The following is a 13,665-nucleotide window of genomic DNA, read 5'->3' as shown; positions in this document are numbered from 1 at the left end:
GTTGGACAGACTGCAATGAGCTGTCTCTGTCTTCACGGCAGCCATCCCCCCTAAGGGCCTGTTGGACTGCTCTGCTTTCAGCGGCCTTCACTCTGAGCTAATTAGAGGCTGAGGGGGAGGGATTGTTGTTGTCATTGACCAATGGGAAGACCACCTTTTGAGGGGTTATGGGGGCGGGGGTTGGGGGTGTTCTGGGGCAGGCAGCCAACGTGTATCCGTAAATGCCTAATGTACAGTGTCAGTGATGTCACAAAGCAATGCTGATTACGAGTCCTGGCAGCTGTGGAATGAATATAAGATTTGTTTTTGTTGTCTTGTGATGTCCGTGTGGGGGTGTGGGTGTGTGTGTGTGTGGGGGGGGGGGGGGGGTGTGTGGGGGTGTGTGTTTTTGTTTTGATTGTATTGCTGTATTGTTGTATTGTGCTTTCTGCTTTGGCAATGTAAACGTATGTTTTCTCATGCCAATAAAGCCCTTTGAATTGAAGAGTGTGTGTGTGTGTGTGTGTGTGTGTGTGTGTGTGTGTGTGTGTGTGTGTGTGTGTGTGTGTGTGTGTGTGTGTGTGTGTGTGTGTGTGTGTGTGTGTGTGTGTGTGTGTGTGTGTGTGTGTGTGTGTGTGTGTGTGTGTGTAAACCTCTTGTCTTAAAATAGTTGTGTGCCTGAGGAATGCGCTCCGGTGATGGCCTGCGGAAATGATTTATGTCTTTACTGTACCGTATAGTGGTTTGTTGAATGGTTGTTGCGTGGCAGCTCCCTGTCAGTCAGTGGCTTCACTGGCTTGTAATGTCACCGCCTGAGCCACTGTGACTGTCACACGTACCGAGAGAGACGTTTTAGAGATTTGTTTTGGATCCACACATTTGAGAATCTTACTTATCTGTCATTCTGTGTCTCTCCTCTCGTCTCCTCAGTCGCTGATGGAAGCTCATGACAAAGTGGCGTTGAAGTGCTACGAGATGCCCAACACCGTGGAGAACAACGTCCCCTCGTTGACCGGCTCGCTCATGCCTGCCGACGCCGTGAGGATGATTGGCATCCAGAAAAAGACTGGCGAACCACTGGTAAGGCAACTCTGGACATCTATACTGACTGTGTTTTATAGCAGCCGTCCTGGGGCCGCCCCGGGGATAGAGACCCCTGTCTGTGGGAATGACTTAACAAGCACGGCACTGCACAGTTTATGTGACTGCCTGCCTGGCGTGGATGTTTTCTATCAACCTCAATGAAATGCACCTCTACTGTGATTTATGAGGTGTTGATGTTTCATAGGCAGACGTCTCTGTTGTTCTCTCTTTCACGCTATGTCGGTCTCTCCTCTTGTCTCTGTCCTCTCTCTGGCTGTCTCTGTCCTCTCTCTGGCTGTCTCTGTCCTCTCTCTGGCTGTCTATGTCGGTCTCTCCTCTTGTCTCTGTCCTCTCTCTGGCTGTCTCTGTCCTCTCTCTGGCTGTCTCTGTCCTCTCTCTGGCTGTCTATGTCGGTCTCTCCTCTTGTCTCTGTCCTCTCTCTGGCTGTCTATGTCGGTCTCTCCTCTTGTCTCTGTCCTCTCTCTGGCTGTCTATGTTGGTCTCTCCTCTTGTCTCTGTCCTCTCTCTGGCTGTCTGTCGGTCTCTCCTCTTGTCTCTGTCCTCTCTCTGGCTGTCTATGTTGGTCTCTCCTCTTGTCTCTGTCCTCTCTCTGGCTGTCTATGTCGGTCTCTCCTCTTGTCTCTGTCCTCTCTCTGGCTGTCTATGTCGGTCTCTCCTCTTGTCTCTGTCCTCTCTCTGGCTGTCTATGTCGGTCTCTCCTCTTGTCTCTGTCCTCTCTCTGCCTGTCTGTCGGTCTCTCCTCTTGTCTCTCTCTCTGGCTGTCTATGTCGGTCTCCTCTTGTCTCTGTCCTCTCTCTGGCTGTCTGTCGGTCTCTCCTCTTGTCTCTCTCTCTGGCTGTCTATGTCGGTCTCTCCTCTTGTCTCTCTCTCTGGCTGTCTGTCGGTCTCTCCTCTTGTCTCTCTCTCTGGCTGTCTATGTCGGTCTCTCCTCTTGTCTCTCTCTCTGGCTGTCTGTCGGTCTCTCCTCTTGTCTCTGTCCTCTCTCTGGCTGTCTATGTCGGTCTCTCCTCTTGTCTCTGTCCTCTCTCTGGCTGTCTTTCTCTCCTTTTTCTCTCTTTCTGTTCTCTCATCTTCGTTACTGTCTCTCTGGCTCTTTGTCTTTCTACCTTTTCTCTCTTTCTCACCTCTTTCCTTTCTCTTTTGTCTGTTATTTTCCACCTCCCTTTCTATATTTTGTCTTATCTCTTTCTCATCTATCCTCTTCTTATTTTTCTCTCTGTCTTTCACTTTCTCTCTCCAGAGGGAGAGAGTCCATTTAAATTGGCTTTATTGGCATGAGCAAAGTGTGAAACAAGCTAAGAAATGTACAATTAAAAGGAATAAAGAAATGTGAAAACAGAGCTGTGTCTCGTTGCAACTTGCAGTAAAAAAAGGTTATGAAACCACAATAAGTGAAAGAAATAGTTATAGTATTCATAACTCTCTCTCAGGGCGTGACGTTCCGCGTGGAGCAGGGTGAGCTGGTGATTGCGAGGATCCTTCATGGCAGCATGATCGACAGGCAGGGCATGCTACACCCTGGGGATGTGATCAGGGAGGTGAATGGCCGCGAGGTGGGCAGTGACCCCCGGGAGCTGCAGGAACTACTGAAAGACTGCAATGGGAGCGTAATGCTCAAAGTCCTCCCCAGCTACCGTGACACGCCAGCACCTCCCCAGGTGAGGACACCAGTACCATGCTGTTTGAATCATTTCACCAGTATAAAACCATGCTGTTTGAATCATTTCACCAGTATAAAACCATGCTGTTTGAATCATTTCACCAGTATAAAACCATGCTGTTTGAATCATTTCACCAGTATAAAACCATGCTGTTTGAATCTTTTCACCAGTATAAAACCATGCTGTTTGAATCTTTTCACCAGTATAAAACCATGCTGTTTGAATCTTTTCACCAGTATAAAACCATGCTGTTTGAATCTTTTCACCAGTATAAAACCATGCTGTTTGAATCTTTTCACCAGTATAAAACCATGCTGTTTGAATCTTTTCACCAGTATAAAACCATGCTGTTTGAATCTTTTCACCAGTATAAAACCATGCTGTTTGAATCATTTCACCAGTATAAAACCATGCTGTTTGAATCTTTTCACCAGTATAAAACCATGCTGTTTGAATCTTTTCACCAGTATAAAACCATGCTGTTTGAATCTTTTCACCAGTATAAAACCATGCTGTTTGAATCTTTTCACCAGTATAAAACCATGCTGTTTGAATCTTTTCACCAGTATAAAACCATGTTTTTTTTGTATCATTTCACCAGTATAAAATCATGTTTTTTTAAATTATTTCACCAGCATAAAACCATGCTGTTTGAATCTTTTCACCAGTATAAAACCATGCTGTTTGAATCTTTTCACCGGTATAAAATCATGTTTTTTTTGTATCATTTCACCAGTATAAAATCATGTTTTTTTAAATTATTTCACCAGCATAAAACCATGCTGTTTGAATCTTTTCACCAGTATAAAACCATGCTGTTTGAATCTTTTCACCAGTATAAAATCATGTTTTTTTTTAATCATTTCACCAATATAAAATCATGTTTTTTTTTATTATTTCACCAGTATAAAATCATGTTTTTTGAGTCATTTTGGCAGTATAAAACCAAGCTGTTTGAGTCATTTCGCCAGTATAAAACTATGCTGTTTATATAACTTTTTTTAATCAGATGAAGAAAGGGAGAAAAAGAAAAAAGATAATGGGCTTATACAGTATATCGGCCACCGGCCTTTCCTACTCTTCAAATATCGCCATCAGCCAATGAAAAAACATAATCGGCCGACCACTAATTAAAATGCTTTAATGGCATAAGCTCTCATGTGCTTATGTTTACACTTGCGTACACCGTACATGCGTTCCATTTCAAATAGTGCAAAGGGTCATACAGGTCATGGCAGCAAAGTGTGCAAGCCTGCTGACCTGGTGCTAACTCAGAATGCCATGCCGCTGAAACTGAGCTCGGGGAAGGTCTATTAATAACTCACAGAAGGCTATCCGGGGCGGTGAGGAGCAGGGGTACGAGAACCCCGTGAGTAGTTCCCACCCAACACTCCTCCTCCTCCTCCACCTTCAGGAACACCCCTTGACCCTTCCTTACTGTAACTTGTTGTCACAGGAGACTGACACAGAGCACCTGCTGCTGGCGTATGTCTCTGAGTGACCTTTGACCCATTTTTATTAGTTGGTCTGTTGTGTCGCTAGTCGCAGAGTTGAATTGGCAGTTTTGTACCCGGCTGTCACATGGCCACCCAAAATCAAGTCAGACTTGTTTGTTAAGATCAAATTGATTTTTTTTTTCAATTTACGTTTTATTGAATTTTAATCAAACATACATGAAAACGAAACGACTGACAATTGACAATACATACAACCGAAAACAAAACAAGACAATATACGTACAATACACACAAGGGGAGATGTCTGCCTCTCTTCTCTATTGATGATCATTCATAATACATAAGTACCTCAAACAGGTGCATATACAGGTTAAACAGGTTTAACTGAAACTATACAAAATCAGGTATTATGGTAGAAACATGAGTAATCCATCTAAACCAGTTATCTGTCAAATTGAATTTTAAATGCAGCACTTATTTAATTGGTTCTGGCGAAGAAACTGCTTCCAGCAGGTAAAGCGAAAGATTTGTTATCGAAGTGTAAATTCAAATGGTAGAGTTAACATTTTTCTGCCTGAGGAAGAGCTCAAAACATGTATGCACCTCATGTTTAATTTGTAGCCTTCTATAAGTTTGTAATTTTCACTGTGTTAGCACTAATAAAATCATTCGCGAGCGCGGATGTATCTTTCACAGTTTCACATTCACAGTCACACAAGCCTGTGTTTCCTACTGTTTCTTTACAAGGATGAATTACCTATGCCAGTAGCAACTTTAAAATGTGTTTTTCCACAACCTGAATGGCATTGAACTGCATTTACTGAGGAGCAAATGTACCGTAAATATAAGAGTTTTGAACAACAACGCTATTTTTAGAGAGACCTTTTCAAGATTTATGTTGAATATATGACTGATGTTGTGAATGGACAATGACAATGTGTGGTCCTTGAAGTCGGAAACATACCGTAGATAAATGGGCTTAATATTCACAGTTTTTATCTTTTTGCAATTGCAGGTGTACATGAAGCCCCATTTTAATTACAACCCTGCAACAGACAAACTGATCCCCTGCAAGGACGCAGGCCTGTCCTTCTCTAAGGGAGACATCCTTCATGTAGTCAACAAGGAAGACCCCAACTGGTGGCAGGTGATTATATGCACGTACATGTCCAAAATGAACACCAACAAGGCGGTTTCCATTTGGAGAGTAAAAAATCACACCCGTGTGAACTGAGTGGTGCAAATCCCCCCCCCCTCTCTCTCATTAGCAGGCAACATGCAGCACTATCTCTCTCTCTCCGTTTCTGGCACAACAGCGCCACTTTTGGTACTCATTGGTACTGGTCACACACATAGTCACACACAAACGGACATTGCTGTTCGTTGGAGTGGTTGCACCACTCAAACAAATCTGCCACACCGCCGGTAAATGTTAGTACCAAACTAGCCATGTGATAGAATTTCAGGCATGATGGTACAGAGGAAATGACTCATGTTAGTCCCTGTGCAGTTTAGACATGGTGACATTGTTTCCCCCCCATTAACAACATTACACATATCTATCGATGGTTTAAGATTGGAGAGGGAAACAACGCCGTTATTAAACTGTCTTGTTTTTGTTCATCCATTTTATTTCTGTGTTGGTAAGTAATGGTTGGTTTTGTTGACCTCAACTATGTACAACGTAATGGCTGTTGTCTATGCATGCATTAAGTCAACTGCTAAAAGTCAACATGTAATCCTATTCTTTACAGAAAACAGAATGACGTTTGATAATCACACCTCTGCTTTCCCTGTAGGCAAGCAATATTGTTGGTGGCAACACGGGTCTGATCCCCAGTCAGTTCCTGGAGGAGAAGAGGAAGGCATTTGTGAGGAGAGACTGGGACACCTCTGGTACACGTCTTTTAACTCCTATTCACTGAACGTCACTATCATGAGAGATTGACCTATCTCTGTTCAGTTACCCACAATGCCCAGCAAACATTTGATGTTAGTTCTCCCCCTGTGGTTCATTTGTATGCACATTGCTCACATTGATATACTTACTGCTTTGATTCCCAGTCTTATATCTGATGTTCTGCCGTTATTGAATGAGGAAAAATTGTGTGTCCTTCCAGGGATGCTATGTGGGACGTTAATTGGAAAGAAAAAGAAGAAAAGAATGATGTACCTGACTGCAAAGAATGCAGGTGTGTACTGGTTATTCTGCCTTTTACATGTTTTAAATTATTTCATGACTGTTCTTTATATAATTTACTGCTATACTGTTTTCATAATGTAGAGCTTCCTGTGAAGTACACTTAGGTGCTGTAGAAATAAAGTTACCTGTAACTGTAGTTATCCTGCCTGAGACAGATGAGTTAAACTTGCAGCTGTGTGTGTGTGCGTGTGTGCGTGTGTGCGTGTGCGTGTGTGGTCCTGACCAGAGTTTGACCGCTACGAGCTGCAGATCTACGAGGAGGTGACCAGGATGCCGCCCTTTCAGAGGAAAACGCTGATTCTGATTGGTGCCCAGGGCGTGGGGAGGCGGAGTCTGAAGAACAGACTGATCGTCATCAACCCACTGCGCTACGGAACCACCGTCCCCTGTGAGTGACCATGGCTCTTCAGCTGGTTAACCCATGGAGACCTGGTTAACCCATGGAGACGTGTTGTAAACCCTATACGTCTGTTTAGCTGGTTAACCCATGGAGACCTGTTGTAACTAGAGATGCACGATATAATTGGTAGCATATCGGAATCGCGCATAGCGGCCATAAAAGTTCCATATCGGTATCGGCAGATATGACACTGCAAATAATCGGAGATCGGATATCGGTCATAATTTCATAATTGTGCCCCCCTAGTTGTAACCTATACGTCTTTTTATCTGGTTAACCCATGGAGACGTGTTGTAAAATGTATACGTCTTTTTTTTTGCTGTCAATCGAACAGTTGAAACTCCTCACTGTCCGGTGAAAAGAAGCAGCCTGTGATGTACTGTATGATGATAACATAAGTGTGATTTTTAAATAAATCTTTTACGTTTTTCAGAAAACTTAGGTTAGGATTTAGAATCGGCCGCAGGTCCAATTAGACTACTGATTCATTAACCACTTGATCCTCTATTCTGGGGGGAACGTTCGCCAGAAATAGCTATTCAGATTCTAAAAATGTCTAAGATTCTAAAAATGTCTTCTACATCCTGACAGTTTTCTGAAAAAGCTGTGTTTCTATGTCAGTCGTTCTTAGATTTTTTAAAAATAGCAGACCTACAAGCTCGTAGCGCGCCACCGAGTGGCGCGCTATGAGCTTGTAGATCTGCTATTTTTCAATAGCTAAAGCATAACATAATGCTAACACCAAAAGGGGTTCCCGCCCAGAATGGGTTAACCGGCGTGTTGAGTTGAGCATCATGTCAGGAACCGTTACCTTCCTTACACCCCCCCCCCCCCCCCCCCCCTCCCCCACGCCTTTCTTTCTTGCAGTCACGTCGCGGCCGCCGAGGGAGGAGGAGCGAGACGGACAGAACTACTGTTTTGTGACACGAGAGGAGATGGAGAGAGCCATCAAGGACGGCCGCTACCTGGAGCACGGAGAGTACGACGCAAACCTCTACGGCACCAAGATCGACTCCATCCACGAGGTGGTGCAGGCGGGCCGCACCTGCATCCTGGATGTTAACCCCCAGGTTTGACGCACGCACGCACGCACGCACGCACGCACGCACGCACGCACGCACGCACGCACGCACGCACGCACGCACGCAGACACACACACACACACACACACACACACACACACACACACACACACACACACACACACACACACAGGTGTGTATGCTGAGGCATGGTTGCAGAGATTGTGTTATCTCTGCAATCACATAATGCTTATAGCAGGGGCACTGAGGGGGCAGTGGCTCAGGGGTAGAGTGGCCGGTAGAGCGGCCGGATGGGCACCGGCGTGAGGCTCCCAGTTCGATACCGGGCTCCCCCAGAATTAGTGTCGGTTAATTGCTCCCATTGTGCAGGTTGGTGCCTTGCATGGTTTCCACCGCCACCGGTGTATGAATGTGTGTGTTCAAGGCCTGGCCGGGTGTTCTAAAGTCCGTGTTTACGGGAGGGTGATCTCTGCCGCTGCTCTAGCGACTCCTTCAGGTTGTTCAGTGGGGTGTGGGGTGTGGAACCACAAGGAATTGAGCGTTCCTACCGTCCGGTGAAAAGAAAGCAGCCTTGATTGTCACGCGTGCCGGAGGAAACACGTGGTTGTCTGCGCTTCCCTTAGCAGTTAGCAGTGGCAAGGGGCTACAATACTTAACTAAATTAAGAGAAATATTATTTAAAAAAGATAATGCTTACAGCAGGGCGGGAGGCATACTATGGTCCGACGGAGCATTGGTTCGATATGCGTCCGCACCTCGGACTAGCGCCTGCTCCCGTGCTTGCGGTTATGGTTAGGTTAGGGGTTAGGGGTATCGGATCAATGAATCGTCGGACCAAACACATGTACCCCAGCAGGGCTGCCCTAGTGTAGTGGTTAGAGCATTATGCCTTCCATGTGGAACATTGTGGGTTCGGGGTCAACATCAGCAAGGCCATGCGGTCGCAGCGGGCTCCTAACGCCAAATCAAATTAGTTCAGATCTGAGCCAAGTCTCCTGAGGAGGCGTGTCTAAAGCCTAGTCCTAGACATGGGGTCTCCGGACGTAAACACAAAACAATAATAATGCTTACAGCATATTAGCTAAACAGAGGTGTTGGTTTTTGATTGGATGCTTACATTACAAATACTGCAAGAAAGTTTCAAGCCAAAAAACAACCACTGTGCTTGAACTGTGACCTTCACCTAGAATGAGTTTAGTTTGGTTGCAAAGAGAGATTTTAAAAATGCCATGTTAAAATAAGGTTATTTGTAGCTCTTCATCAGAGTGCTTTGGAAATGTTGCAGTACCTTAGGGGCAGTGGCTCAGGGGTAGCTAGATCCCGGGCCCCCCCTGAGTTCGTGTCGAAGTGTCCTTGAGTAAGACTCTGAAATCCTAATTACTCCCAATGAGCAGGTTGGTGCCTTGCATGGTTTCCAAAAATCATCCAATTGCCATCAAAGGCGTATGAAGAAATGAATGAATGAATTTTATTTGTATAGCACCTTTCCAAACATATAGTTACAAAGTGCTTTACAGACGGGTTATAAAACAGTAATCATAAAAACAACAAAACATCAGAAACAATAAAACATGAAGAAAAGAACAGGTCAATAAAACAATTAAAAACAATATTAGGAAAAACACTTGGCATACAGATGTGTTTTTAAAAGCGTTTTAAAAGAAGACACTGATTCTTTCACTGAAATTGCACCCTTTTCACATTGGCCTATTATAGCGCAACCAGGAGGCCACAACCTGACCTGGCCCCGAGGAGCACTTTTTCTAGTTTCAGATGGTCTACAAATGACACTTGCAGCTACAAAGTAGACCCAAACAGTATTCTGTATTGCATCTCTTTGAAATGTGCTTAAATGTGGCTCTTGAAAATGTTTAAAATCCTGTCATTTCTTGTTTGTTTTTTTGCCTAGGCTCTGAAAGTGTTGAAGACCGCAGAGTTTATGCCATTTGTGGTGTTCATCGCTGCTCCTGAACTGGACACGCTGAGAACCATGCACCAAGCTGTGGTGGACGCTGGACTCACCACCAAGCTGCTCACCGTGAGTCTCCACCTCCTTTCTGAAAATCTTTAAAACCTTTATACACCTGACTTTATATAATTACTACTTTTTATGTCTAAGCAATTTCAAGGCTCATTTAATGGAGAGCTACAGTCTTAACCCATTTAGACCTGAGGATGCATCTGTGTCATATTATAGCTTTTAACCCATTTTGGGCGGGAACCCCTTTTGGTGTTTTAACTAAGCATTATGTTATACTTTAGCTATTGAAAAATAGCAGATCTACAAGCTCATAGCGCGCCACCGAGTGGCGCGCTATGAACTTGTAGGTCTGCTATTTTTGAAAAATCGTAAAAATGCGGCACAAATCTTTGAATATATATTCTTTCAGAGCGAACGTTTTTTTTATTTCGACGTCAGGCCTGAATGGGTTAATGAGTGTGTGCACTTCATAGAACCGATCCAAGGACTCATCCCTCTCACTCTCTGTAACAGGAGAACGACCTGAAGAAGACGGTGGACGAGAGCGCCAGGATACGTCGAGCGTACAGCCACTACTTTGACCTGACCATTATCAATGACAATCTGGACAAGGCCTTCGACAGGCTGCTGGAGTCGGCGGAGAGGCTGTTGGTAGAGCCCCAGTGGGTTCCACTGAACTGGGTGTACTAACGTCCTTACTCCATTACAGCACTGCTTCTCTGCTCAGACCCTGGAGACCCAGCCTGTCTGCTGCTGTGTCTCTGTTCTGTTCTAACCGGGGGGGTAATGTGGTGTCACAGGTCTCAGCGAGTCCCTGATTAGACAGCCATAATAAAAGCCCACAGTACTGTGCACGGTCTCTGGGATGAGCTGAGAATAGCTGCTTTACAGGACACACGCCATGTAGCTCTGATACAGGCCAACGCTCTCTCCAAGTAGGAGAGAACATCACATCCAACTCTCTGGAGAAACTTTGCAAGGTAATGTGGCGTTGCATATACCCACTTCTTTCATATCTCTTAGACATGGAACGTCACTTTAAAAGGGGAATGCCAATCTGTAGAAAGGTTGTTTAACTAACAGAGTCAAACAAGCGCACAGTCAGCTTTCTGCTGTACAAAAGGCCAGACATCAGTTGGGTCTTCCATGTTTCCAGGTGACTGTATGCATACCATACCATATGCAAACCATAGTTTGGTTTGCAGACGTCTATAGGGTACAATAGTTCTTCAACAGTTACACCTCAATCTGTTAAATGATATGTTTCCTTGGTATGGAAGTAGTGGATAGATATGATAGTTATATTTATTTGTCAACATTTCTGCTTTATTTTCATAGACAGTGAACAGAGAAACAGGAAAAGACAGGTGGGTTGAACTATAGCCTTATTTTTGTGGTATACAAATACATTTGTTTATACATATGCATGTGCACTTTGTACAGACAACAATCCCCCTATGAATCGCAGAAGAGACATCCTACTAGTTAAGTACAAGTAGTGCCTCTAAGCAACGTCCCATTACTCGGTGTTTCTACATGTGTACAGTGGCATGATGAAGTTCTCTCCTAAAAAGACAGAACAGCTTGTATCAGGAACTACACTGCCCCCTGCTGCTAGGCCTGGGGAGGGGAGGCAGGGACCACTAATGTAAGCCGACTTGTAAAGAGTTGGACAGCCGTGGGGGCTCAGCATCCTCTGAACTGCCAGTTTCTTCCCTTCCTCTGCATACTATGCAACTCGTCTCACAACACACAGGAAGTGTACTTATTTATTGGGATTTTGGTTTTTTTAATTAAATCATGCTCCTACTGGAATAGCATTCGGTAAAGAAAAGCTAAGTCATGGTGTTTAGAAAATGTCTTTTTGTCATCGTTGTCCTCAAGTGTAACTTTAAGAATTTTAGAACCGATATATGCATATATAGGTTTCAATTTTATTTATTGTGGGAAGTTGGGAGGAGGGCTTGCTTAATGGAAAATGAGTGTGTATGTGTGTGTGTGTGTTTGTGTGTATCTGGAGGGGGTACTTCAGTGTTATCGTTTACAGTACGTTCATGTACAGTACTTAATAATACCGTCACTACAAGCTTGTCCGGAAACGAGGCCACCTCTTTTTCAAAACCCTAACCTCCCATTACTCCCATTACTGCCAACCATTGTCCAAGCATACTGTGGTTTGTTGTCTTTAAAGGAAGCCAGTGTTTAACATTAATTTCAGTACTGTGTGAAAATCAACTTGCAGGGACATTATTGGGATATTTGATGCTATACACTAAATATAACAATGCAAGTGTTTTTATTTGTTTATAGAACTTACATCATCGTTGCATTTAATGCATTTTAAGTGAATTTGAAAAGCATATCTGGAAATAGATTTTTTACAAACGGAAGTCAAATGTCTGTGACTTAACTGCACAGATTTGGTTAGATAACAGTGACTCAACTGTTCATCTCTACAAATGAAGCAATTAATGATGATGTACTGTACTGTATGGCTGAAGCTGAGTAGACTATTACATGTATTTAGTCTGGTATGGTCCTTTAAGCCACTCTTACATTCATTGGTAATGCTACATTACATTCACTTAAGCGTACTTGTCATTACCAGTAAGTCTTAGCTGCCGTTTACGGGGAGAATGACTTAACAATTTGTATTCATACTGTATTGTTTTAACTATGTCTCTTTCCATCTAGTGCAGTGAGTTATGATGTGGGGATAATTCAGGTTTTTACATTGGTGCTTATTCCAAGATTCTTATCAAACTCATCAACAACGTTTGATCACACAACAGTGTTGCTTGCCGGAAATAACTGGATTTCAAGCTAACAATGTGCCACCGCCACCTATGAGCTTGATAATCTGTTATTTTCTGCAGGTGACACGGCTGTGTTATGGACTATGGATTAGGCTTCAGCATTTTGTATAAATGCTAATTGGAACAATAGGGTCAGCTAGCCAGAATAGCTAGTCAACTGACTAGCTATTCAGTAGTTAACTAACTGAAATGTAAAACTCTGAACTATCCCTTTATCAGTAACATTTAGATATTTCTTTCAAGGGGTATTTCAATTGAAAACCATCAGTGTGCACCCCAGACATTTTTTTAAGTTGCTTCTTTTTGGGATATTTGATATTCATTAGATAATATATCTAATAAGCCCATTAAACTTCAAACTTCATTTTAATGATGTGAGACTCATTAAAAAAATACGTTATCCCTCTTCCTTTTCTTTTTTCCATGTTTTGTATTTTTATTTTGAAAATGAAAGCAAAAACAAATACAAAAAGTAACTGAAAAAAACGCATCAGTCACAAGAACCAGAGACCTGTTTTCAACGAGTCTGATTAAAGTGGAGTTTGACGTTCAGTGGGCTTGATAAAATGAATATAAAATAACAAAATAAGGAACCAGCTAAAACTGTCGGAGAATGATGTTAAAATGACACCAGAAGTGTTTAAAATGAAATGCCCCTTTTACATGTGTTTGATGATTGTTAGGCAAGTGTCTATGGTGCTGTTTGTATGGGAGAAAGTAACTTCGACAACCAGGGTGCCGCATCTTGGCGAAACCATCCCTTCTGATGTGATATTACTTAAAACCTAACCGTTGTTTAAATAAAGGCCATATACTTATAAAAGTTATATTTTACAATAACAGAGAAAATATGTATTTTCATGACGCGTCAATTAAAAAAGTGGTGTTTTGTAACGAGGTTCTGGCTTAATTTGTGTCTGAATGTTATTAAAGGGAAAAATAACAATTTGTAAAGTAAAAAAAATGATGAGCTATCAACATAGTACTGTTACTGTACCAATTTATTTGATTATCAAAATTG

General features: G+C 43.1%; 1 protein-coding gene across 1 annotated transcript in view; it reads left to right on the top strand.

The window, feature by feature from the left end:
• Positions 1-13,538, top strand: part of LOC306924148 (protein PALS2-like) — a 29,498-nt gene extending 15,960 nt beyond the window's left edge. Inside the window, exons 6-14 of the mRNA XM_079502518.1 lie at positions 910-1,059; positions 2,514-2,741; positions 5,217-5,348; positions 6,001-6,097; positions 6,322-6,393; positions 6,631-6,792; positions 7,672-7,874; positions 9,757-9,885; positions 10,342-13,538. Of these exons, the coding sequence (XP_079358644.1) occupies positions 910-1,059; positions 2,514-2,741; positions 5,217-5,348; positions 6,001-6,097; positions 6,322-6,393; positions 6,631-6,792; positions 7,672-7,874; positions 9,757-9,885; positions 10,342-10,518 (1,350 nt within the window). The 3' untranslated portion in view covers positions 10,519-13,538. The remainder of the gene's footprint in view (positions 1-909; positions 1,060-2,513; positions 2,742-5,216; positions 5,349-6,000; positions 6,098-6,321; positions 6,394-6,630; positions 6,793-7,671; positions 7,875-9,756; positions 9,886-10,341) is intronic.
• Positions 13,539-13,665: the final 127 nt, after the last annotated feature.

The sequence above is a fragment of the Electrona antarctica genome (assembly GCF_951216825.1).
Source record: "Electrona antarctica genome assembly, chromosome: 6".
Lineage (NCBI taxonomy): Eukaryota > Metazoa > Chordata > Actinopteri > Myctophiformes > Myctophidae > Electrona > Electrona antarctica.
Note: the sequence above shows the minus strand (reverse complement) of the source record. Positions and strands in the feature narration are given on the sequence as shown.